This window comes from Camelus bactrianus, chromosome 13 (assembly GCF_048773025.1).
Source record: "Camelus bactrianus isolate YW-2024 breed Bactrian camel chromosome 13, ASM4877302v1, whole genome shotgun sequence".
NCBI classification, from domain to species: Eukaryota; Metazoa; Chordata; class Mammalia; order Artiodactyla; family Camelidae; genus Camelus; species Camelus bactrianus.
In genome coordinates this window covers 66,281,271-66,307,988 of record NC_133551.1, presented here as the reverse complement: position 1 = coordinate 66,307,988, position 26,718 = coordinate 66,281,271, and the positions used below count along the sequence as shown (strand labels likewise).

The following is a 26,718-nucleotide window of genomic DNA, read 5'->3' as shown; positions in this document are numbered from 1 at the left end:
ATCCCCTTTTCCATCTCTGTTTATCTCTGTCCAGGAGTATATCTTTACCTAAAGATCCCTCCTCTAAGAATCGTCTTTACGTGTGGTTGCTCCCACTCCTCAGGAGTTTCTAAACCCATCAAAGTCATGCTTTAATCTGTACTGCTTACCTTTAGTACCTTCTCTTTCATTTCTGCTCCACGTGGAATACGGGGCGGGGGGGGCATGGTGTTGAGGAGAGACCAGTAAGGTCACATTCTTCAGTCAGATGGCAAAGAGAGAGTCTGAAGTCCAGTCTCCCACCTGAGCTACTGCAACGGCTTTCTCTTAACTGGTGGAGCCTTCTTCAAATCTGTCCCTATTGTTTTGAGTGGGCTGTGGTAAAGTACACGTCTGATATATTGCTTCCCTGCTTAATTCTTGTCATTGCTTTCCTATTGCTTATAATAGAGGCCAAGATTCTTAGTTTGGCATAAAAGAGTGTCTTGTTTTATTTCCTACCTCGCACTTGATAATTTAGCAAGAAGGAGCTCCTTGTCCATTTCTCTTGTCACCTTCTCTCCCCCTCCCTTCCCTAACCCTCTAGAATGTTTTGGGTACCCTGCCTCTAGCACATCCTGCTTCTGTCATTGTACCTTGTGCTTTGAGTTTCTAATTATCAGTTGGCTCCAACACTAGATAGTGAACTTATATAGAGTACAGAAAGTTCCTGGAGCCTAGCATAGTGCCTGGCACACACTGCGTACTCAGTTTGTATAATTAAGGAAATGCCCACACATACTGTTGGCTAGGATGAATTTAGGTATTTAGTTTCCTTTGGTAAATCAGAAGGATTATGATAGCTTTGTACATCTGAGGAGGCTACTCTGGTGGCAGTGTAACATGGCGACCAAGGACCAGGCCCCTGGAGTCAGACTGCTTGGGTTCAAGTTCCAGATGTGTGACCTGAGGCAAGTTATTTAACCTGTGTCTCAGTTTCTTGATCTATAAAATGGGGCTAATAAGAGAAGTTTATTGTGACGATTAAATGAAATAATTTAATCCTGAAACATAAGTGGTTAGTGAATGCTTTTCACTTTATTTAATATTGTGTGGTGTTCCTGAAAACATTGTAAATACTGCATTTTTATAAATCAAGTTATATTTTAGACTTACTAAGGGAATTTGATATTAAAAGGTTATTTGATGACTTTTAAATAGCACCAATGTTTTTATAATTATCCAGGTAGAAGTTCTCAGCATTTTCTTTGACAGCTTTCCCCACTGCACCCCCTAAAACCCTAGATACACATACACACACTTAATCAGTTGTTAAGACCTGTAAATTCTGCCAGCAAAATGTCTCTTCCTTTCCAAGTAATCCTACACACTTTGGTCAGATGAATCTTCCCAAAGCACAGCTTCAGTTGTGTTATGCCTTTTAAAAAACTCTTCAGGGAAGCCTCCTGCCTACTGAGTTAAGTGCTGAGCAGACTCCTTGGCCCAGCTCCTGGTACCTTCCAAACAGCCCCTGTCCCTTTGTAGCCTTATCTCCTGCTCTCCAGGACAGGCCTCGTGCTTCAGCTAGATTGCTCCCCGCCACTGCCCCTCCCAGTTTCCTTGCACAAACCTTGCTTGTCTGTGGCTGCTGGGCGGAGTGTGTTCCTATCCCCCCCAAACTCTAGCTGTTAAGTCTACCCATTAAGACAACTCAAATGCTACCTCTTTCTTAAAGATTAAACAAAAACAGAAAGAAACCTCGGCTAAATGAGTTCCCACCTTCCTCTCAACCAGCAAAACACTGTCCCTCCTGCCACCGAGGATCTGCTTTTGTTCAGTTTTCTGGATACCTGCCTTGTTATTCCTTCTTGATCCCAAGCTCACTGGGGAAGAGATTGTGTCTTATTTATTTCTGACCCTAGTTGAACCCAGTACTCATGCCCTTCAGCACTCAGTAAACATTTGTTCTTGAAATACTTTTTGTGGGAGAAGACAATTAAAATTACTGTGTGCAATGCACTGTTCTTCCAAGTTTTTTACAAAATGCTGTTTCATTGGTGTTACTTCCCAGTCAAGGACAGGCGCTATTAGTATTCTTATTTCCATATGAAGAACCTGGCACCTTGAAAAGGTACATAATTTGTCCAGGGACTGACACACACAGCTGGTAAGTAACCTAGCCACTACTCTCAATCATATTTAACCTGTCTTAACCGCAAGTCCAAATAACCTTACAACTGAAGTATAACCACTGTGTAATACTTCTCACTTTTTGAAGAATAAACACTATACACTTGAATGATGTGCTCCAAGAATGAAGACATTTATCCCTAATGCCTTCTACTTAATACATGCCAGTAAGTATAAATCAAGTAAATGTGTAAGGAAAATAAATTATTGGTTCTTGTTTGTCCATTGATTTTTCATTTGTGTCAGGAATAGGCAACAGCACCATAGCTGTAATGATGCATACATAGGATATAATGAATCCCTGATTCTTATATTTACTTTCACAAGGATGAGAGTCCAGTTACTGATACTGATGAGGAGGGTCTAGAGGTACTGCAGGTATTGGGAGAGAAGGGACTTGCTGGAGAACACCCTTTTGAGCAGTTTGGATTTATTTTATCTCCAGTCAGTGCACAGAGGAAAGTATTTCTCAGCTTGCTTTGTTGACTGTTTCTTGTTGATTTTAAATAATTTCAGGGTTTTGTTACCACTCTTGGTAAGTCAAACATCTGTGCTTTCTGTTGTTAACTTGGGGACTAGACAGTAACATAGTCATAAATTACCCGTGCGTAGTGCGTAGTACTACAATCCAGAGAATCCAGAAGAATGCTCTGTTGTCATATGTAACAATAGACTAGTCTCTCTGCTGCTCTCCTGACCTCTGCCTGAGGTTTTTCTCTGCAGAGGGGAAAGAGCCATGACTTTGGAGTCAGACAGTCTGGGTTTGAATTCCACTTTTTAGTTGTGTGTACTTGGGTGAGTCACTTAATCCCTTTACCTTGTTTCTTTTTCTGTAAGACAGGATCATAGTACACCTGATAAGGTGGTTCTGTGGATCAAATGAAATAATACATAGAAGTGTTAATGCAGTACCTGCCACCATAAATGTTAGTACTGCCAAAGTACCTCCCTCCAAATAAATGTAATGCATTGCATCTTTTATTGTGTTTATTGAAACTTAGTAATTCTGCATTTTCAGTGTCTTTTTAATAATAGTCTTCAGAGCTTCTCATTTTCCTACATTAACTGTATTTTAGTAAAATGTGTCTAGCGGTGTTTCTTTTGTGCATTCTTGGGAAGTTGTATGGCTGTCAAAATTCTGAAAGCTGGATCATGTGCTGTATGTACTCATTTAAAAGGACCCTTTTTATGAGTTTGGCTTTTCTTGAAGCAGAGCATACCAGTAATGACGTCCACATTTACTTTCCCTATCTTTGCTCTTTCCTGCTGACTGGTTTACTTGTTCTGATCAGAATCCAGGTAATTGATGTCCACCCAAGAAATTCCTACAGATGTTTCAGCCTGTCTAGTCTGATAGGTGCAGGAAGGCTAAGGTCTTGTAAAATAGCCACCTTCTTAGTCTATTTCCTGCATCCCCTGCAGCAATGTTGACTTTTGAGAAGCTGATTAACACAGACCAAATTTACCATCTCTGGGTCGTTGGTCTGGCACACTTTCTTGGTTAATTTGCATGACTTGGCATTTACGCATGGACACCTGGGACAATTCCGTCTTTGCCTCGGAGGATTAAGTAACACAGTTTGGAGCTGACTTTAAACTATTTTTTGCCCTCATAATTTGGGCCCTGAGCATCTTTCATAAATCAGGAATGTTTCTTGGAAATGTAATTCTCACTAAACTAAGTCCCAAGGGTACTTTTCTATAAAAGCACATTCTTGTTTGTTCTGTCATAACAAATGTATTTGATGATTGTAATAGTGTTGATAGAAGCATGATTGAACAGGAAAGCATGCCCATTATAAATCGGTCAGTCTGATACTAATCCATGTTCAAAGCATAAATGTAGCTTTATTAAACACAAGGCAGTTCTAGGAAAATCTTTATTATGTTTTAAAGCAGAATGTTCTAGTTTCAGCAATGAGACTGAAAGAATCCACTATTTAAAAAAATATATATCAAAACCTGATGTATTCCTATAAACAATTCCTAATGCCAGTGAAATATAGTCAACTATGCAAAAAGTAGAGAAAAAAGATTCTGATTTTCAGCCGTGGTTTACCCACATTGTGATCCTAAGCAAGCTAGGGAGATGTATGTTAATAGAGGATTAGCTATTACATTACACTTCTGACTTCTTTTGAGTTTTGTTAGAGATGTAGCAGAACTTACTACCATTTATTGAAGTCTGTGTCAGACACTGCTAGATACCTTACATTTTCCTAATACAGCAACCCTAGAAGATTGTTTTCACTCTACTGATGAGCATGTTGAGGTGGGCCAGAGAACTGACTGAGGTCAGAGAGCTGGCTGGCATGGGGTCGAGCGCTGGCCTCAGCTGGGCTCCCTCGCTTAACATGTCCGTCCATGCTCTTGCCATTCCACTGGGCTGGAGAGTAAATCTCTAATGTTTTGGAAGCTATATCTTTTCTTTTAGACATTTAAGAATAAAGTTGTTTGGCACACGGCTTTTAGGATCTTAAAAACTTATAATTCCTGTATTTTCTCATATTCATTAACTGTCAGTTGAATATGGTACTTAAGTTTTTATTCATACACCTTGATATGTTATTATAAGCAAATTAAAATGGAGTTGCTTTGCAATTTTAATTAATTTTTAGATGCAGATCAAAATGTAGCATTGATAACTATACATTGGAGTTAATGTATTTAAGAGCTTTGTTTAAAATGTTAACTATAAGCTGAAATGAGATCTCAATTACATAATCAATTATTGATAAGTAAAATGGGTCTGTGATCTTTTTTCCCCTATGATCGATCTTTCATAGAAATGTTTTCTAAGTGACTTAATGAGGATTTCTTTAATGCCTCTCCCAACAATGAGTTGTTCCTCCTTAGTTGAAAGTCTCTTGGGAATTGCAACTTCTACAAAGTTGATTCCATAGGAACATGTGTTGCTCCAACTTGTTCTGTTTAGGGACTAACATCCAAAGTACATTTCTACCCCAGGACTGCAATCAGATTATGTATATAGATAAAGGTGTATACTGGTATACTGCTGTTGGTTGTTATTCTTTTAAATTTGTTATAAAATCCATTTGGGCATATGATAAGGCGATATTTTTTATGTAGTTATGTAGTGGAGTGAGTTCACTGTTGTTTTTGTTACTAAAATGGTATCAGATGAACTGTTAAGGAATTACTTCTTTCTAAAAATGTGTTTTATCTACTAGCCAGTTTTATGGTGTGCTTTTGGGCACTAAGCATGCATTAAAGTGCAGCGTTAAATTGATTAGAGTAATTTCTTTTTGAAAGAATTTGTGCCAATTCTTTTTCCTCTCTAAAAGAAATGGTTTCAGAGCATGGGCTCCTTGCCTAATGTCGATTCCATAAGGCTTCTCTGTTGTGGTTTTTTTTTTTCCTTGCTCCCCCTTCCTCCCCCCATAACTGGACTTTGTCATGAGGAAGATGTGTACCTGTAGTCAGGAATTTCTTTACTTTAGGGTTATTTGTCATTCCAGACAGCATGGGCCAAAAGAACAGGCTTAAAGGGGGAGGCAGAGTTATATAAATTTTATTCATGGTTAAATATTTGCTTCCAGGGAAGGTGAAAAATGCTTTGTACTTTTTCCTTTGGCTTTTTTCCTCTAAGAAAACTTGTCATTCAACAACAACAACAAAAAAAGTGGCCAAAGGCAGAGAACTCTTTTCTTTTCCATGTTAGTTTGTTTTTATTGTAAGACAAACCTTTCAAGTTTTATTGTTATGAAGTTTAAACCTGGCCTAGAGGTGCCAGTCTTTAGTGGAAACAGCTGCAGAGTTGGTGTCCCCTGATCAGGTGGGACTTTCTTTGAAGCAACATGTTGCCTTTTAAAAGAAAACTGAGCATGTAAGAACTTGAACCTGTAAAACTCATCAGCAGTTCTACCATTGTTTATCTCTTCAATAACTGAGATAGTTAACTTGAAGTAAAACATTGGCATTTAAAAGTCATTTTCCATATTATTTTTTCTGAGGAGAACAGACTTGTTATTTTGTGTCTTAAAAATATAGAAACGGAGGGGAAAAAATCACTTGTAAGAATTGAGAATGTAGCAGCCCAGTTTAACTATGACCATAGAGCACACTCCGTCTTTGGGCTAGTCTGAACTGTGATTTTAATCTCACATTTATACTTGCAGATAAATGCCTTTACTAGGAGTAAAACTGGGTGGTTGGGCATATACCTGAACTGAAATGAAGTCTAGAGATTAAAGAGTGTCTACTCTACACTGATTAATGTTGAAGCATTTCTCATCTCTGTGGCTGAGTGATACTGGTAGCAGTGGGCTTAGCATCATTCTTGGTCTTCTATTAGGAAAAGTTGAGTTTCAGAGAGCTTTTTTTTCCTTGGGGGAAAATAGGAGAGACAGGCATGGAGTCAGAGGAACAAGAAAAATGCTGAAATATTTTCCTTTTAGGCTTTTGATTTGTTTGCCAAAAAATTGCCTTCCAGATGGAGAAGACCAAAAGCTCTGATTGTAAGCCATTATGTTTTTACTGGCCTACCTCCCCATCCCATTGCCTGGTTTGAAATCTGTAAGCCAGTCCAAATTCTTTACCTCATTTTCTAGTACCAATTTACTGTCTTACTCATCTTCCAGCTGCACGGGGGTGAGGCAAGTTGCTTTGAAATTGAACCTTGTACCATTTTATAAACCAAGCGACGGGAGATTCTTGCCAAGGGGTACCAATCGCGATAGGTGCCATTTCTCTGCAGTTCTCGAGTCCCGCCTACCAGGTAGACTTGTGTCTGTGACGTGTGCTGTAGGATTAGTCCAGGAATGGATCTGAACAAGTCCTTGTGGCCTTGTGTGGACTTGTTACTACCCTGGTTGCCTAGTGTTCTGGGCTGCTGCACAGTTTGGTTTTTGGCTGTATCTTACTTCACTGGCAGTAGAAATCTTGACACTCCCAATTTCCCCTGGGGGAGGTGGTGATTGTTTAGGGGTGAGATTATCATGGAATCCAATGTCAGGACATAGTGGGTAGAGTAGCTTTGGATTTTGGCAGACTTGGGCCCAGTTCACTGCTTTCCCACTAAATAAACAGATACCCTTGAACAAGTTATTTTCTGCAGTTAGAAAATGGGGAATACCATATCAGGGTGTTGTTTGGTTTAACAGATAATTTTTTTGGTGGAGTAGGGAGAGAGTGTTGGGTACTCGTGGGAAATACTGATGTTCATTCGTTTTACTTCTCATGTCAGCCTTGAATAGGTTAACTAATGCCGTCTGTAAACTGACTAGTGTTCCATCATTTTATTAAATTGCATGGAAATTGGGATGACATGAGTAATTACATTTTAAAATTGGGCACCCAGTACCTAATGCAGGGTCTATTGGACAGGACAAAATAATGATTTTTAATTAAAATTCATATTTGTGTAAGATACAGTCATAGGAAAGAACACACATCATGGCCACATATAAAGTGTAAGAGAGGATTATCAGAAATCATTCTGGGTGATAGCAAAAATACTTTTCTTCAGGCCAGCATCAGCTGTTTGTTGCATAGGTGAATCCAAAAAGGTGTGGATTAGCTTGCTTGCTCAAGACGAAGTTCTCTGTGTTTGGAGAACTAAATTCATGGTTAGGCAGAGAAGAAGCTTTTGGAATTTCAAGAGCACATATTTGAAAACCATTAAGGCAAGTGAGAATTGGGACTTTTATGTGGTACTTAGTTGTAAAGAGATTGGTCGGGGGCTCTGTTGGACAATGGAACAGACACTTAGTGAAGAGCATCAGAATACTCTGAAAAGTCTGAAAACAATTATCTGTCAAGTCTAGTAGAAAAGAAAAATCAGATTTAGGCTCTCTTTCTTGGCATGTATAACTTACTTTTTTGATAATGGAAAAATAAGTTTATCTTGAAGTTTGGGACATACATCTCCACAATGTGTGACATAATTTTTTTCCTAAATTGGCCCCACAGGTAAATATTTTTATTTTAATGGCTTTACATTCACTTTAACACACTTTATGAACAATAGTTAGCACTCAAATTTGTGATTTTACCAATGTTATTATTTAGGTTGAGGTTGAATTTATATAATTAAATACATACATTTTTTTTAAAGAAAATAAGTAAATAATTGTGCAGATGATGTGTAGATTAGCAAAAATTGTGACCATAGCAAAAGAATGACCAAGGTTTTGAGAAATACTGTTCAAAATGAGGACTTAGCCTTTTTATTTTAACCCCAAGCTTAGATTCTTGTGAAGTTTGATTTAAAATTAGGTATTTAAAATTTTTTTCTACCAAATCATTAAAACAGGCTCGCATTCATTCTTTTATTTTGAAAGAGAGTGTTTTAAAATGCCCTGTGAATGAAATGAGGGGAGGGATTTAATCTCCACATTTGAGGAAGTGCTTCCCCTCTGTCTGGGCACTCTGACTTACTTATGACAACCTTTGGGAATTGTTCTAGATCACTCCTTTCCATCTTCCTCTAAAAGTAGCCATCATTCAAAGTGCTGAAGTGACAAGGGGAGCTGTTGCCCTGATGTCCTGGCTGTGGCACCCCTACGGAGGATGGGTAGGAGAGCCCCAGTGCCGGGGGCGGATCACAAGCAGTGCAGAGAGTGTCTACTCAAGAACTGTCTCTGGGTGTGTTCCCCAGCCCCCAAGACTTGTCTAGACAGAATGGGGAATAAAGTTCTTATCCCCTATCGGGGCAGGGAGGCCAAAGACATCTGTAAATCCTCTGACGACAAGAAGGAAGGTTAGAAATGAGAAAATCATATCTCTGTACTAAATTATGAAAAAAAAATCTGTTCTATAGATGTTTATTTAATTTTTGTCAAGTTATTAAGATATTTAACATGTTTTTCCTCCTTCTTTGTAGGTACTGGTTTTGGATTAGGACTTGTCTTCTCACTTACCTTCTTTAAAAGTAAGTGTGACTCTTACTTCCTTTTCAACATAATGTCCTAGTGTATACACACACATAGCAGGGACACTTCTGGAGGGCATGGCTACCTGGCTGCCAATCCATCCATTTATGGGTTTAGGTAGGCCACTGTGAAAGGAGTAGACAAAAAATGTGGACTCAAAAGAGGTCAGAATGGGTTGGACATCTCCAGAATGCCCCCTGGGCATTGAGTCCGGGTGCCTGATATCTTAAATATGATATCATTTTAAAAGCCTGTACTTTCTGCTAGTGAGTCATTTGGCCAGACCTACATGCTCAAATATTTCTAATTAATTATAATTTTTTCTAAAGGAACTTGAAAATGAGAGTCCTGCTAGTAATAAAAAGAAGTAGAGCAGAAATACACATGCTTTCTGGCCAAAAATTCTCCTAAGCAAAGGGCAGGCACTGTCCCTTTCATTTTGTGGAAGAACTTCTGCAGTTTGGATGTTAAATAGAAGCCAGAGGGGTCACTTTGACCTCTTTCCATGAAAAACTGGTGGGGAACACATGACTAGAGAATCATAATTAACACATAGTGCTGGTATGAAATAATCATTTTTATGGTATTGGCTTAAGTAAACCTCAGGACTTACTAGAATCAAAATATGTAAATATTGATGAAATTCATATTTTAAAAATTCAAACACCTTACCGAAGGTGGCATTATTTCTGATAAGGTTAAGAAATCAGTTAAAATGAGCAAATGATTAAACTGATATAGGTAAATTAAAAGGTTCAACTGTGTCTGCTGTTTTCATCATTGTACCGCTTATTAGTCCAGCAAACCTAGTGGCCTCAGAACCTAATAGATGCCTCTCTCCCTTTTCCTGGCCGTTGATGAAACGCTGACAGAAATGAATGGCGTGCTAGAGCCATCAGTATGATGCACGTTGAATGTACTGAAGCTGACAGAAAGCTTTATTTTCCCTTAATGCTCCCTGTTGGGACTTTCCTTTTTCTGCTCACTAGGAAAAACGTGGCCGTTAGCCTTTGGTTCTGGAATGGGATTGGGAATGGCCTACTCCAACTGTCAGCATGATTTCCAGGCTCCGTATCTTCTACATGGAAAATATGTCAAAGTATGTACAGAATTGATATTTCTTTTTCTTTCAGAAGAAAATGTTTTCTCCTGAGTCCCTGAAGAATTCTTTCGAGTACACATAATTCATAAATAAATAAACTGTTGTGTCATTGTGGCACTACTGAGACCCTAAGTGGTCTTTCAACCTTTAGTGATGTCGACGCTGCTTTGGTGCCCTGCACTTCGAAATGCCTGTGTGCGTTCGGATACACACTCGTGTTAGCTCGTGGGAATTGACGAGCCTGTCTTGGAGTTTGTCATTGTGATAAAGTAGCTTTGTGTTAAATATCTGAATATCTGTAGGTAGCACTTTTGTCTGAGGTCTCAGAGTGCCCTGTAAACATCTCACGCACACTCGAGCTCAACCTAAAGACTGAGATTCAACCATTATCCTGCTTTCTGCTGAAGAGGGCCTGTCCTTGACTAAGTCCCACATGTTTCTTCTGAACTCCTTGTCTACAGATGGATTTTTAACAATGCAGACTAGATGAAAAACTGTAATACATGCCTCAAGAGGAAGGAGGTAGCTCATTTCCTGAAGGTTTTGTGTGTAGCAGCCTTTGGACAGAGGTGGTATTTATTTTTGTATCCCTAAGGCCTGGAACAAAGTAGGCACTCAAATAAATGTAAAATAAATGAATGAAGTAAAGAATGTATCTTACTAGACATGCTAGTGGCCTCAGGCTCTTTATTACTAAGGCATAACCTTCACAGCAACACAGCCTTCATGAAGGACTTCACATTACCTGGAAGTGCAGAATCATCCACTTTCTAAGTTACCCTTGAGCTGGAATCACTGTTATCTGGGCAGCGGCAGGGGGCCTGTGGAAAGAGCACCGGAGCCAGGACACCCAGATGTGAGTCCTGGTTCATCACTTGCTTTCTATCTGATCTTGAGGTTTTCACTTCTGAGATTCTATCTATAAAAAAGGGTAGTAATTTCTACCTCCGGGGTTGTTGTGAGGATTAAATGTGCAAATGTTTTTAAGCTGTGAGGTGCTATATGAATAGAAATGGTGGTTATTATAGTGGAGGCCAGTTGAGAAAGGGTGATTGACTCGTCCGTTGTTCTACCATAATAACAAGTAGAGCAGAAAATGGGTACAAATGAGCGTCCCAATTCTGGTCAAAAGCTGTAGCCACAAGGGTCACCAAATCTTAAATGACAATATCCCCCCCCAGCCTGATAGCCTCTACCTTAGATCTAGACTGGATCTAGACTGTCAGCTGCCTGCTGACCAGCCTGTGCATGCCTGGGGAGAGGACTGGGGCAGGGGAGTTGACCAGCGGGAGAGCCTGGCAGGCCTCCCTGCAGGCACTTGCCCCGCTCCTGCACGGTAATGAACCACCCCTGCGCCAAAGCCGGGGTGAGCTCATCAGAGGGACGGCGCGGGCAGAGGCGCAGCTGCGCGGCACTGGAGCTGACGACAGGCAGTTTCCACTGCTCCTCAGCCTTCGCTCTCTTGGCGCCACAGCTGAATTTGGAGAACAGAAAGGAACTGGGAGAGGAGCTTCAGGTCTTTTAATTGTTTAAAATGTTTTCATTGTTCCAAACTGAGTTGTCATGGATAATGGCTCAGGGGTGATTCTGTGCGTATATATTTAATGGCTGGGAGTTACTGTGGAAAATATTGTTACATTTTTTACAGCCTTGTGTGTACTGCTCCAAAATGGCCTTGTAACTTTATCTGAACTTGAGTCTGTGCCTCGGTGTTGTCATCCTCCATTCTCTGAAAAGGGGAACAAAATCCCAACTCGGGGCTTTTTCGATGTAGTCATATTATGGTAATTGCTTGCTGAGTGCCTGCTATGCCCTGTGGACCATCCTAGGTGCTTTATCTTTATATTCTTTCTCTAGACCTCTCTCCCAGTAGATTTGTAGAGAGGTTTTATTACTTTCATTCAGCAGATGAGAAAACCGAATTTTACTGAGGTTAAGCAACTTGCCAAAGTTCCCGTCATCGGGAGGCTGAGTCCAGGCCTTGCTCTTTCTGCTCACCTGGGATCCATCCTTTTGATGCGTTTTAAGAATACAGTTATCTAGGCACTGACTGTTTAGCCCTGTTCTGCTCATTTTCCATTTTCCCCCCCGCAAAGATTGGGAAGCCACTTTTAAGAACCTGGGTGGGATGGATACCGTCCTCTCCTGAGACAGATTTAAAGCAAACAGGGTGGTAAGGTTTGGGGCCTGTCGGTTGCTTGGCTCTGACCTGCAGCAGCAAGTTAGAGAGGGTTGTCCAAGTGCTGTCCACACAGTTCTAACCTGAGTGTCTTACTCTACAGGAGCAGGAGCCGTGACTTCCACCTGAGAACATCCTCGTGGGAGGGAAAGAGAAATCATGTTTATTCCTCAGGAATACTGAAGTGCCCTGGAGTAAGCTGACATTCTTCTGTAACAATGTTATCAGTAATGCTTTAAACTCCAGCACACTGTTTATGTATTTGAAACCAAGTTTGTTTCTTGTTTTGTATATTCTCTCTGGAAATTGCAAGGAGGTGGTCTTAAAAGAAATAAATTAAACAAAAATAGGCTGCCCAGTGCATCGCCTGCGTTTCTTTGTCTTTGGTCTCTGAGCATGAGGAAAATTAAACTTGAATTGCCAGCAGCTGTAACTGCCTGGTCCCAGCCTCTCTTGAGAGCCTTCCTGGAACCACAGCCCTTGTGCATCCCTCCCCACTCAGCCCTTAATGTGTAGTTTTCAGAACTACCTCCACCTCATAAATCGGAGCTTGGAGAGTGCTGCGGCATTGTCTGGTGAGGATGACAAATGTCTCGAGGATCCTTGCTTTGCTCTAGCAACTCTTTAAAATCTGCATGTTATTCTCACTGTTGGGCCCGGTAGGGCAGGTCTCAGCTCTGCCTGCCGCGCTGAGGTCAGGTCGCTGGCTGTCTTGGCAGGTATGGAACCTTGCTCTGTTGGTGGCTTACTCCATTAGGGTCGCAGTTTCCCTCTTCATGGAGCTTGACACCGTCCAGGCTTTGGCACAGGGGGCTTTGTCCCAGGGACTGGGAAGAGCTCATGGTTACACGACTGGCCAGAAGGCCCTATTTGGGGTTGATTCCACCTTCATGTAGCAGCTGAAGTCTGAGGACCAGAGGGGCACTGCTCATGCCCCTCTATGTTTATTCCTTTGGTTTTGCTTGAACCAGGGAGGCTAGACAAAAAATAATATTGTGGCAATTTCTTAAAATGTGCAGAACCCCGGAGTTCAGCCTTTCGTAACTTACTTCTCTCTCTTTATAATAAAATTAAGATGGGCAGAACTTGACTCCATTGTCCCTTTATCCTGTAACTGTTTACAGCATCAGGCCCCTTCAAGGAGCTTAGTGTCTGATGGAAAGACAGACATGCAGGAGGGGTGTAGACAAAGTGCAGTGAAAACAAGAAGGAGCAGCTTAGTCTCCTTAGGGTGGCCTGGCAGAGGGGTAAGTAACGTGGACTGAGACTTGAAGTTGATTGAACATTCCAGACAGACGAGGAAGAGAAGGAAGGCAGCTTTTGTGAAGGTTCAGAATCATGACGTGCGTTTTACTGTTGGGGAACTAACTGCAAGCAGGTCAGTGCACGCACACAGGGGCGGCGCACGCAGGGGCGCGGGAGCGGTGCAGAGGGAGGGGCTGGGCACCCGACCCTGATTCTGGAACACTGAACAGACAGTTCTTGCAAGTGTTCCAATGGGTAGATTCAGGGTAGAAACACCTCATTTTCCCTGCGTCATTCTCCATTCCACTCCCCTTTCCAGAAAAGGTGTGCTAAACTCTGGACCAGAACAGGCTGCAGTAGCTCTACTGACTGTCCAGGTGCCTCTGCTCTCTTGGCTTTTTTTTGTCTCTTTGGATCAGTTAAAGCCCAAAGATGGGCCTGAGCCCAGGACTATAAGTCATGGCCATGCTTTGCCAGCCACTAGGCTGGTTTTCACTCTGCCCTCTTCATTCCACAATCAAGACACTCATGTAATTAAAAGAAAAATAACTTTACAAGCTGTTTTACTTCTTATACTTGTTTTCTCTGTATTTGCTTTTAGCTACTATTCCCCCCCCCCCCATTTTCCTATCTTTATTCAGGCAGAGAGAAGAATAACAGGTCCCCTTCCGAAAAAGACAAAAAGAGAAAACACAACATGCCCACTAGATCTCTAGATATGTCAGTAGAATATGGAGTAGAAATGGACACTGGAATCAGACTTCTCTATCTTATCAGTTATCAGTTTTAGGCATTTATTAAGATGGGCCCCTTTGCCCGGCATCTTTGAAACATCACTTGTGTGTTTTGGGAAACTGAGCCTGTGAGGGAATAGTTCTGGGCAAAGGCCAACCAAAGGAAGCATGGGCTGTTTGCTTTAGCTACAGAGTACTTCGTATTCCTGCCTTGTAGCTCTTTGCAGAGACTGGCCCAAAGCACAATGCTTGATCTTGTCCCCACTCCCTGCCCCCGTCTCAAATCAACCTTCTGAAAGTTCCAGCTTGTTGGCAAAGGCATACATTCTGTTCTACTTTAACTTTCATTAAAAATTCAAGTCCTCCAGGGCCCTGTTCCCTTGTGGGGTTGTGAAACTTTGACTTTGCTTCTTGTCTGCCCTTCTGGAACCAAATACAAGGAAATTCATGAGTTTGGAGAGAGAGTGATGGGAACCCAACTGGGCACAGGATTCTGGGATAAAGCTGTGACGCCCCGAAAGTGGCCTGCCCTGCCAACATATATAAATACATTCAGTCTGAGCTTGACACTGTATAATTTGGCCCAGAACAATATGTATTTTGAACTCATTTAGGTGAATGACTTTGGCATTCCCAGTACCCACTGGGGTAGTTTTTATCAGGCTACATTTGCCTTATACAGAAGTATGCCTTTGTTCTGAGAAATGGCCTCAGAGCACACTCTGTTGAGCTGTTTCCTTTATTGAGTGTCATCCTCTGTCATCCATTTCAAAGGATCCAAGGATGCAGTCTTGAAATCCTGCCTGCAGGAAATCTAGAGACTGGGAATGAAGAAGATATCTATGTAGTTTTGCTTTTAGTTTTCCCAAACCTCACTGTTTACATTTTTTAAAAATGTAACCAAGCCATAATTACATTTTACTTGTCGTGGTTCAATCTGGTTGTATTGTTTGAAGGACTATTTTTGAACCTGCACGAATAAACTCTGCAAAGTCTTTCCACGAGGATGTACTCCATGGGGCTGGAACAGCCTTTATCCCAAGTGGTGCTGAGACAAACGATCTCCTGTTGCATGCTTTCTAATTACATAAATGCCAAGGGTGGAAGGGAGAAAGTGGAAATTCTCAGTACCAAAAGGAATGCTAAATTTAGAATCACAAGCTCATCTGGAAGCTATCACCACTTTTTTCTTTAAGTGAGCTGCAAGCACCACTTGCCCTTGGACACCGAAGGATGGTGGTGGGGTAAACAGACCTGGGCAGGAGCTGGGCAGAAGTTCCCGTGTTCACTGAGCAGCCTCGTGCGGAGCAAGTGTGAGAGTCAGTGGTAACTGCCACAGCCAGAAAGTGCCTCGAAGGAAGGGCACGGACAGGCAGCAAGGGAGAGGCAGGGCCCTACACGGGAAGAGCACAGGGTTCCCAGTTAGAGAGACCTAGGTCCGAGTTCCTGCTCCTCCGCTGACTTGCCACGTGACCATGGAGGGATTCCTCGATCTCTTCAACCTACAGTTTCCTCATCTGTAAAGGGAGAAAAAATTTTCTACCATATGGACTTTGAGGGTCAAATATACGTGCTAACACGAGTATTTCAAAGGAGGATGCTGCTGTTTGAATCAGAGTGCATGGTAATGGGAGGTAGTCTGGGGACTGTTCTAGGACAGAAAGAGGGTATAATCCTTGGGCTCAAAGAGTTGGCTCTTAGTGTCTAAGTTAGCAAGACCTGAGGGACAGAATGGGTGTCTCAAATGAGTTCTTGGTAACAAAAAGCCTAAAATTGTTGGAAAACACTGCATCTTCATAAACAAGTGTCAGTGTCATTTGTTTTCACTCTACTCCATTGAGACACACATATGAGGAAAGCCATCGTGGCCTCCCTGCTCCTGAAACTCCACCGAGCATTTCAAAGACCAGTCACTGAGCACATGGCCTCAGTGCTAGGCCAGGAGGGGACCCGAGAACTCCAGGGGCTGCTGGCATGGTAGGAGACAGGGCGAGGACCGAACACCTGCATTCAGGATAATTGGCTTCAATTATGTGATCCTCATGCAAAGAGTTTAAAGCCAGAAGATGTTAAGTGGAGGAAGACGATGTCAGGAATTCTGGAGGAATTCAGGAGTGGGCAGGAGATGAGTGTTTAACAGGGAAGAAAGCGGGACTAGAAAAAGGAGCTCATTATCAACTGTCGGTCATCTTTTCTCTATTCCTGGTCTAGCCAGTTTGAGCCTGGCAGCATTTCATTTGATCACTTCAAATGAATATATAGTAATGGTTTGTACTTATTAAGCACCTACTTTGTGCCAGTTTCTATTCTGAAGTTTTACGAACCTCATGACACTTAATTTTTTCAACAGTCCTAGGAGAGAAGCGCTGTTGTCCTCGTTTTATAGATGAAGACACAGATTTTGAAAGTAAATTAACTTGCTCAAGGATAAACAGCTAAGAGGTGATACAGGCAGGATCTTTACCTGATTTCAGAACCCAGGCACTTAACTGCCCTGCTATGTTGGTCAAAAGCCATTTAAACTGGGAAGGATTGTTCAAAGTGGTTTGATCCAGTGTGAACCTGGTTTGATACAAACCTGGTTGAACTAGTTGAAATTGATCAGAGTCGGTTTCATTGAGCTTACATTGATAAGAACAAGTTGTTCCAATTTGAAATCAGCTGTATTTGTTAAAATAACTGCTATCTTTATTAGTCAGATATGTAATTGTCATCCAGAGCTTCAGGTCAGTGTTACTAATGAGTTTTGCTAAATCTTTGCGAGTATAATAAAGCATCATGACATTTTATTGACCTATGCATCTTATAAACTATACACGCTTTTCAATTAGTTTTCATAAGTCATGATTTATAGACAGTGAAATGCACCCATCACTAGGTAGAAAATGGAGACCGTTTTATAATGTACACTGGTAATATTCACTACATTTATGTTTTACTTTTTTTTTTTTAATTGGGTGGGGCAGGTAATCAGATTTATTTATTTTAGTGGAGGTCCTGGGGATTGAACCTAGGACCTCATGCATGCTAGGCATGCACTCTACCACTGAACTATACCTTCCCCCTGTTTTACTTTTAAGGGGTTAAATTTTTGGGGTAACTTTTGATTTTGATACAATTTTACACTTAGAGAAAAGTTATGAAAGTAATAACCAGGAATTCTTTTGTACCCTTTACCTGTGTTTACCAGTTGTACACATTTTTTCTCATTTACTTCATCATTCTTTGTGTGTATGTCTAGTATTTTTGAGCTATTTGAGAGGATGTTGGAGATGTCATGCCCATTTACTTCTAAATGCTTCAATATATATTTCCTAAAAATAAGATTCTCTTATATAATCAAAGTGCCATTATTAAAATCAAATGGTTAACACTGATATAATAGTATCTAATCCATAGTACATATTCAGATTTTGTAGATTATCAAAGCAATGTATTGTCTAGCTGTTTCCCCCAGTCTAGGATCCAGTCCAGGATCATGTGTCGGATTTAGTTGTCGAGTCTCTTTCTTTAATCCAGAACAGTTCATCAGCCTTTTTTCTTGATCTTGAGATTTTTGAAGAGTGTAAGCTAGTTATTTTGTAGAATGTTCCTCAGTTTGGGTTTGATGTTTCCTCGTGATTAGATTCAGCTTTTGCCATTTTGGCAGAGCTGCCCTTGTGTTCTTTTCAGTAAATCATATCAGGAGGCACACGATGTCCATTTGTCTCAACATGAGTGATGTGAACTTTGGTCACTTGGTTGAAGTGGTGTTTGCCTGGTTTCCCCACTATGAATTTATTATTTTTCTCTTTGTGATTTTTAAATAGGTTGTGTGGAGAAACTTTTAGGACTGCAAATATCCTGTTCTTTATCAAACCATAATAGTTTTAGCCTCTACTGATGATTTTCTAAGTTCATTATTCCCTATTATTGACATCCTATACAGAATAATTTTCCCTTCTTCCCCATTTATTTGATCATTTATATCAGTGTGGACTTGTGGGTTCTCATTTTATTAAGTTGATTGTAATCCATTACCCTCAATATTTATTACTCAAACTGTCCAGATTTCTCTAGGAGGAAGGACCTCTCTCGAGCCGGTGACTGTATCCTCTAACGTGTCAACTCCATACTTAAAGCACAAGCTCTTCCAGACTCTTCTTGCTTTACCCCAGCCTTGGTGTCAGCCCTTTCTCCAAGGAGCCCTAGTTCCTTCTAGTGGAGATGGTAGTTAGAAACCAAGATGAGTGTGTGTGCTCGTCGCTATTAGTGTGTCGGTGCTTCCTCTCAGCAGACAGAGCGAGGAATAGGGGTGTGTGTCCGTCCTTGAGTTTGTGCTGATATCTTAAGTCCAAAGCCTAGGGTTTTGTCTGGCCTTCTCCCCATCCATAACTCCCTTATCTAACAATGAGAACTCTGGCTCCAAGGGATTTAATTTCCAAAGAGCAATGTTTTATAAATTAGGCCTACTTGTACATGAGCGGAAATATGCTATGATTCTTTGAGAGACAGTCTGTGTGTATGTGTGTGTGTATGTGTGTGTGTGTGTGCGTGCGCGCACAAGCATGCATGCTCTGGCCTCTTTTAGTCTTTATATGTCTTCCAGTGTCTGTCATTCCTTGCTTGTCTGTATCTTTGGATGTAATCAAGACCCAGAGTACATTTTATCATAATATTTATGGAGTACTTTTAGCCTTACTATTTTTCAGTTAGGAAGTTGAGTTTAATGTTTTCTAAATTTTTTTTTTCTAAATTTGAGTTCTCTAAATTTTTAAGACTCCTAAATTAACTTGGTTTTTAAGTGGGTGGCCCTGCCTAGTCATTTCCATGGGTCAGTGACTTTCAATTGGAAGAAAGGCTTCCCAAAAGTCTTACTATAGAGCATCCTCTGTTCTCAACTGAGCGGCTTCCCTGGGTCACTGTGTAATCATGAGAAAGTCACTTGATCTCTCTGGGCCTCATTGTAAGACAGTTGTAATGATCCCTTCCTGTCAGACAGTCCCATGTGAGGTCAGCCACTCTCTTATCGAGGAGAAGGGTGAAATAGCCAGCCGAATAAGATTCTTGTGTAATCAGTTATGTAACAAATTATGACCAAAAGAATCATCCCCCTTTAAACTGTAGGTATGTTGATTGCGATACCACAGGGCAGACTCTTTCACGCCACAGAAATACAGGAAAGGCCCACTGCTGTTCCAGACTTGACATCCTCTTCTCTCTGTGGGAGATTTCATGGATAAAACCCAAGTTCTGCTCATTTTACCAGGAAGAGGACTGTCAAGGAGTATCAAGTTAGTTCCAGATCTTTCCTTAATCTATGTAGAGGCCCTTCTTGAAGACCAGGAGAGCAAGCCACAGAAGGTGAGGGAGGGAACATGGCCCCATCTAATAAGCTTTCCTGACTTCTCTCCCTTGGCCCCAGAAAGCAGCCATAAGCCTTCTTTTTGGCTTGGACCTGTGGTCTGTAAAGCCTCGGTTTAGCTGAGGAAGGGAACCCTTGGAGGATTGCTCTCCCTTTGCCAGAACCTCTGCAGATTTCCCCGTGGCTTCCCAGCCTCTCACCCTCCTCCCGGTCCTAACACCGTTTTATGCATGTTGTTTCCTTTTAGAAAATTTCAGTCGGTCCCCAGTAATGCACAAAATAAAGGTCCAGATTTCTTAGTCTAGTACTCAAGGCCCCCTGCCTGGTAGCCCCTATCTCTGCCTCCTGCTCTACGCCCACTACCCCTTCCATGGAGTAAGACGGGAGGCCGAGAGCAGGGCTCTAGAGCCACACTTTCAGGGTTTGAATCCAATTCTGACACTTACTCTGTGAGTAGGGCCTTGGAAGTTATCTGCCCTGTCCGTGCCTCAGTTTCCTTATCTGGAAATGGGAGCAACGATGAGAATGCCCACCTCAAAAGGTTATTATGAGAACATGTGAAAAGCCTTTTGAACAGTGCCTGGCATATGGTAATATTAGACTATATTACTATTATTGCCCCCTTTGAATCTATTCTCACGCAGCAGCTAGCGTTGAAAAATAAATCGGACTATGTCAGTCCTCTTCTCAGAACCTTCCAATGGCTTTTCATCCCATTTGGAGAGAAAGAGCTAGAGTCAGCACAGTGGACTCTGAGACCCTCCGTGACCTGACCGTCCTGGTGCCTGTCTGACCTTGACTCCTGTCACCTGCTCCCCGTTTCTCTGCTCCAGTCCTTCGGTCCTTGCTGGGCCTGAACGCACTACACGTTCCCACTAGGGCCACTCTGCTCCCAGGTGTCTGCACGGCTTGCTGTGTCTCTCCTTCGGGTCTGTGCTCGGTGCGTCCTCCGCAGGGAGGCCCTCCCTGACTGCTCTGGGTTTTGTGACCCTTCCCCTGTACTCACTCTAACCCACTTCCCTGCTTCTTCTCTCTGGCGTTTATCGCAATTTCAGTCTGTATCTTTAACCTACATATTTTGTTGGCTGTCTGTCTCCTCCCACCAAAAGGTAAGCTCCCTGAGGGCAGATATTTGTATTATTTGGGGTTTTTAATTTTTTTTTTTTTGACTGCCATATCCTTAGTATCTGAATAGAGCCGAGCACATAGTGGGCACTCCATATTTGCTGAGTAGGTAAATGTTAGTATATTACCTCCATTTCAGTCAAACTAGTTATCTATTCTTGAAACATTCTTCTAGAGGTGACACATTCATTCAAACAAATATGTTTATCTCACAAGCCAAATGTATCCATTTTGGTGACTGCCTAGAGGAGCTATGTTAAGGATTCTGAGGCTACTTCTGAGCCAACCCAGAAAGTGTTTTCTTACGTTCATGGTGTCGGCTGTGGTGCTCTGGAGGTCTGAGGGCCACATATTTGTCCAATGCACACCCCCTTTCCTGAGCCCTTTCTTTCTTACCGTGGACTGCTTTCTCAACTTGCCAAGCCTTGCTCATACGTCAGAGCACTGGTTTAAGTCCTACCCCCAGCAAGCCTTTCCCAGGCATACCAGCACCCGGGACTGCTCCCTTCTCTGAACGCCTGTGGCCTCATGGTTGGGTTGCCAACGAGCTTTTCCTTTGTTCCACTGCTTCCCGTTGTTGGTTCCTCTGCCCTTTTCCCTTCCAGGGCAGACCTTACACCTTATTCTGTCTCCAGTTCCTGGTGCTGTGCTGGACACTTAGTACGTGGTACCCCCCCAACTGAAAACAAGTTTTAATCAAGACTTTTGGGAGGTAAGTAATAAACTCCTTCAAATCAGCTTAGGTTTGTAAGATACTGGAAAAGTTCAGCGAGTTCAAGGAAAGGTGACTATCAGGACACATGAGGCGAGAACCAAGCCCTTGTCAGCTGCTTCGGCAGCCAGAGTTCTCTAGAATTCTGCCCTTAATGCCACTGGGTCCCTGTGCCTTTCAGTTCCAATTCCTCAGAAAGAGGATCTGATTGGCCCAGCCTGGGTCAGGTGTCACCTCCGGGCCAATCCGCTCTGACCAGGACAGGTTCATGGAGGACACGTGGCTGTGGCTTGTACCTTGTGTTTATTGGTGGATGTGGCTAGAAGCCAGTTCCCTAGTGGAGGGGCTGGACAGACACCCAGATAGTATTCTTTTGTGCCTTCTTTTTCTTCAATACCCATGTTCCTAACAGGAGGATTTTTCAATGAATCTATCTGGAGCACAAAAGCCTTAAGAAAAACAAAAAACAAAAAACAAAAAACTGTTCTGTGGGATAGTAAACACACACCGAAGGTCCAGGTCTTGAGGAGAGAGAAAAATTCTCCTCTGTGGGCATTTGTGGGCTGCTGGGAGCTGAGAAATGGAAGAATCAGTGGAAGGGAGAACGGCGGAAGGACATTGTAAAAGAACTGACTTGCTAACGCTGCCCACCACTGTGGCAGCCCTGTTTACCCCCTTCCCCTCTGGCAGCAGGGTGGACGAATTCCAGGCCCGAGGCCCTTTCCTGAGAACCCAGCTCTGGTGCTGTCACGTGGAGGTGGGTGGGTGTCCCTGTGGAGTCAGGCGGCCCCCGCTGAAGAAAACAAGAAAGTGATGGGGGCAGGAAGCAAACAAAGAGTAAAGTGGGTGGTTGGGAAGGCGCCTGGCACCCTGTCCCTGGCATTTAGGCCGCATTCCTGATGACATGGATGAGGAAACAGCCATGACCACCACGGCCTTTCTTGAGTGGAAAAGGGACATTTTTTGGAGTCAAACCGACTTGAGTTTAAATCTCCACTCTGAAATTCCCCAGAATTAGTTCTCATCTCTGACCCTCTTCTCTCTTTAAAAGAACATTTTATTCTATTTACTTATTTTAATTTTTTTCTTTTTTTTTCCCCTTGGGGGAGAGGTAATTAGGCTTACTTATTTATTTTATTTTTAGAGGAGGTACAGAGGATTGAACCCAGGACCTTGTGTGTGCTAAGCATGCACTCTACCACTTGAGCTATACCCTCCCCTGACAGTCTCTCTTCTCATCTCCTCCTTCTTAGCACTTGATCCCTCTTCTTGATTTTTGGTCTCCCATTCTACCTGCAAAGGGCATTTGACATCTTTGCTTGGGGCCAGGTTCCGCTTGGGTCCTCATTTCTGGCCTCTAGTCTTGGCCGAGGCCACACCTCCCTCACCCTCCATAGCCTTCAGGGACACTATAAGGAACCGTCACCTCCTCCCGCTTTCTCTGAGCCCAAGATGGGGCCCAGAGGCTTCCTGAGCTCCCAGGGACAGGAGGAGGTGGCAACAGCCAGCCCAAGGGGTGGGCTCAAAGTCAGAGTATCTGATTCTGCTCCTGGATCTACTACTGACTTGCTGAATGAACTTAGGCAAATCCTCTTCCTCCATGGGAAAGGATAATATGACACTAGTGGCTTCCACTTCCTGAGAGTCGAGCTGGTGCCAGGTTCTGTGCTTCACGTATGTGTCCCTCAGTGAGTTCTCCCAGTAAGCATGCACTTGGGCACCATTAAAATTCCTATTTCACAGGTGAGGAAACTGAGGCTCAGAAAGTGCATTAGTAAGAAATTTGAGAAAACTTCGTGCTAAAGCCTGGGTTTGATCCAGGACTCTGACTCCCTGCCTTCTCTCTGCTGTACCCAAACCTCCCTAAAATTGCTTTCACTTTCTGGAGCACGTGCTATTTTCCAGGAACTGTGCCGAGCACTTGCATCCATTTATCTCCTTGAATCCTGGCTCCTTCTCATCATAATCTTACCGTAAACGTCATCCCTTTGAGATGTCTTCTGAGGCTCTGCCATCCCATCACTCACTCTGGCTTGCCTGAGTTCCTCCATAACACTTAGATTATGAGAAACCCATTCGTCTACAGACGCGTACCTGCTGTGCCTCCCTGCTGCAGAACTTAAGCTTCTGGAGGGCTGGGGCCTTGTCGGTCTAGTCCATTGTTGTGTCCCCAGCACCTCTGTCCCTGCCTGGCACACAGTCAGCACAAGAAGTATTTGTTAAATAAGCGAGTAAGTCCTGATAACACCTCTACAGAGCACGTACTGCTAACAGCTGCGTCTTACAGAGGAGGACACTGAGGCCCAGACAGGAAACGACTTGTCCAGTCGGTGGGTAATGGAGCAAGGATGTACACCCAAGCAGAAAGACTCCAGAACTTTCCACGATGAGTCTTCATGACCTCTCCTACCTACAGACTTGAAAGTGTGGACGCTCCTGGTCTTTATCTTGCAGAAGAGAGAGGGACCGTGGTTCTCCCGGACCCCAGTACCAACCGCCTGAGTCAGTGGGCCAGACTGGGAAGGAAGGCCTTTGCTTGTTTTCACACTTTCTGCAGGAGAGTGCAGAGGTTTGGACCCCTGTCGAGGCCAGGCTGACGGGATTAGAGGAAACAGCTGGCCCAAGCCCGTGCCCTGCGGGAGGGAGTGCACATTCCCGGGACTCGGGGAGGGAGCAGCTCCCCACAGCCCAGTCACATTCCAGGTCGGTCATTTTTCTGAGCCCAGATGTTTGCTAATGAGCTGGGGAGAGAGGCTTTCAGTCCTCTACCCCAGCTCTGGGCCCCACATTACCTCGGCCCCAAGAGGCTGGCCCAGGGCCAGTAGGCTCTGGCTTCAGGCCCGTGCCCTGTGCCAGCCAGGCCTGTCGGGGCAACTGGCGCACTGCTGCCAACCAGGTGCATGTCCAGGAGCTTGGAGGCTTTGCCTTTCCCGCTGGGGCCCCACCACCCCGAGTCCTGGTGCTGTAGCATCCTTGCTGCAGCCTGAGGGAGGCAGTCAAGAGGGTTGGTGGCAAGGGTGGGCTTTGGAGTTGACGGGTCTAGTTCAAGTCTGGACTTTGTCCATCACTAGTGGTGTGATCTTGGGCAGGTAACTAAGCTTGTGATGCCTTGATTTTTCTCATCTGTACAATGGGAATAATGACAAGATAGTGGTAAGGAGTCTATATAATAAAGCAGGCATAGCGCTAAGCATAATGCCTAGCACAGAATGATAGTTGTTGATGGTATTAACAAAAGTCACCTTCCAGACCCCTTGTTCACGTGGTAGCCCTCCGGTAATTACCAGTCTTCACCAGACAGGTGTGATCCAATCCCAAACCCCATGTACTTGATTAAATGGTTGAGTGGCTGGCAACTGTCCACTTGGAGGGCCTCTTCTCCAGGCTCTCTGACTTGACAACCTCATCAATCTACACAGTTAGCTTCTTGCAGTGGGATGGGTTCTTACAAAAGGTAGATATCCAGTCCCTGCCCCACCCAGGGTCGACACTGAGAGTGGCAGTGGTAAGCAAAATTTTCAGTGTTTCCTGAGTGCCTACCGTGCAGTGAGGCTAGCTAGACCCTGTGCCACGAGTCCCTCCAACCGATGGTAGCTGACATCCCCTTTACTGTGGCTCTAAGTCGGTTACTTAACCTCTCTCTAGGTCTTGACTCTTTCACTTATGAAATGAGGATAACAATACTGTTTATCCCATAGATTTGTTGTGTGGGTGAAAAGTGCTTATAAGGGACCAGGCACATAGCATAGTAAGATGCTTGATATGTGTGAGCTATTATGAGTGTTATTACAGTAATCCTTGTGGAAACATTTACAGGGGAATAATTACTTAATTCAGCCAAATATATTGTACACCTTGTTTGCCCTTCCACCCCCAAGTCCTGGGGACACTGACACAGGTGATCCCTGCCCTCAAGGAGCCCACTGTCAAGTGGTGGAAAGAGATTCACTCAACTAGTCTAGAGGGAGGGAAATTAAAAGAACAGGGGGTATGTATCCTGTGCTTCCAGGATCACACTAGAGGAGGGAGGGGTTTATGCTACCTGGATCTTGGGAAGGCTTTCCAGTCTGGTGCTTGAAGAATGCCTTTACTAGGACATGAAAGGAGGGGAAGGGAAGCCCGGTCAAAGGAAATAGAGTAAGCAAGAGCTGGGAGGCATGGGGATGCATTACTGGGCTTGGAGAGACAGATAGGCCGAGTACACTATGGAGTTATCAGCAGGCCACTAGGAGCCACTGGGATTCTCGGCAAACTGACATGGGATGAGCAGGGCTGCGTCCACCTGGGAGCTTCCAGCCAGGCTGCGGTGAATGCATGAACACCAACCCACTACTGTGACAGAAAGCAGTATTCTCCAGTCTGTCTCACAATTGTGTCCTGGGCTACTACTTCCAGGAGCAAAGCTATTTTCTCACTTCACTGGGCACACCCAACAGAGAGGGCGTGGCCGAAACCCACCCAAATGCCCCAGTGTGGACTGATGAGTTGGGTACCCCTCCTCCTCTAGCAGCTGAGGCTGGACGATGCGCTGGGCGCTCGGCTCTTCCCAGGGGCCAGGGAAGTGAGTCCAGCTTTTGACGCTCACGTTCCGAATAGTCCTCCTTGGGGCTCTCAGACTCCTCTCTGCACACTTAAGCCAAGGGCTTGGAGCTGAGGCGAGGCCTGGCGGAGGTCGAGTGACACTAGGAAACTAAGAGCGCGGACCTGCCCTGGGTCGCACGCCCGGGAGTGGAGAGGTGGGGGCGCACAGCAGGACTGCGAGGTGAGGACAGTCTCCCCGTACTGAGACTCGGTGGACTGGAGCGCCACACCCTCGGAGCAAGACTGCAGCGCTCGGTTCCCACAAAAAGGAACACCTCCATCTTTGTCACCCGGAGGCCAGGCTCGGCCTGATGGTCCCGGCTCCAGGAAAGTTACGCGGAGAGGAGTCTGAGGGCAGAGAAATCCGGCGGAGGGCACTTTAGATCGAGCAGGGGCGCCGGACTCTGCTCTGCCCCTAGGGCGCCGGCCAGGGCGGCCCCCGCAGTTCCGCCGTGCCGTCGGACCGCTCCGGAGCCCGTCCCGGGGCTCGAGGGCGGCGGGGAGAAGAGGCCGGGGCCCCCGGCGGCCGAGGCGCCCCCTCCTGCGCGTCCGGAGGGAGCGGCCCAGCGCGCCCGCCCGCTCTTTCTTTTTCGCGTCCCTCCCTCCGCTGCCCCCGCCCTCGCTCCCTATTTGGAGCGGAGACACCCCTGACGTC

The 26,718-nt window shown here is 44.0% G+C and overlaps 1 protein-coding gene across 1 annotated transcript in view; it reads left to right on the top strand.

Moving 5' to 3' along the window:
- The window catches only part of MICOS10 (mitochondrial contact site and cristae organizing system subunit 10), a 28,688-nt gene extending 16,005 nt beyond the window's left edge, over positions 1 to 12,683 (top strand). The window contains exons 2-4 of the mRNA XM_010957446.3: positions 8,993 to 9,040; positions 10,031 to 10,140; positions 12,426 to 12,683. Of these exons, the coding sequence (XP_010955748.1) occupies positions 8,993 to 9,040; positions 10,031 to 10,140; positions 12,426 to 12,440 (173 nt within the window). The 3' untranslated portion in view covers positions 12,441 to 12,683. The remainder of the gene's footprint in view (positions 1 to 8,992; positions 9,041 to 10,030; positions 10,141 to 12,425) is intronic.
- The last annotated feature ends 14,035 nt before the right edge of the window (positions 12,684 to 26,718 follow it).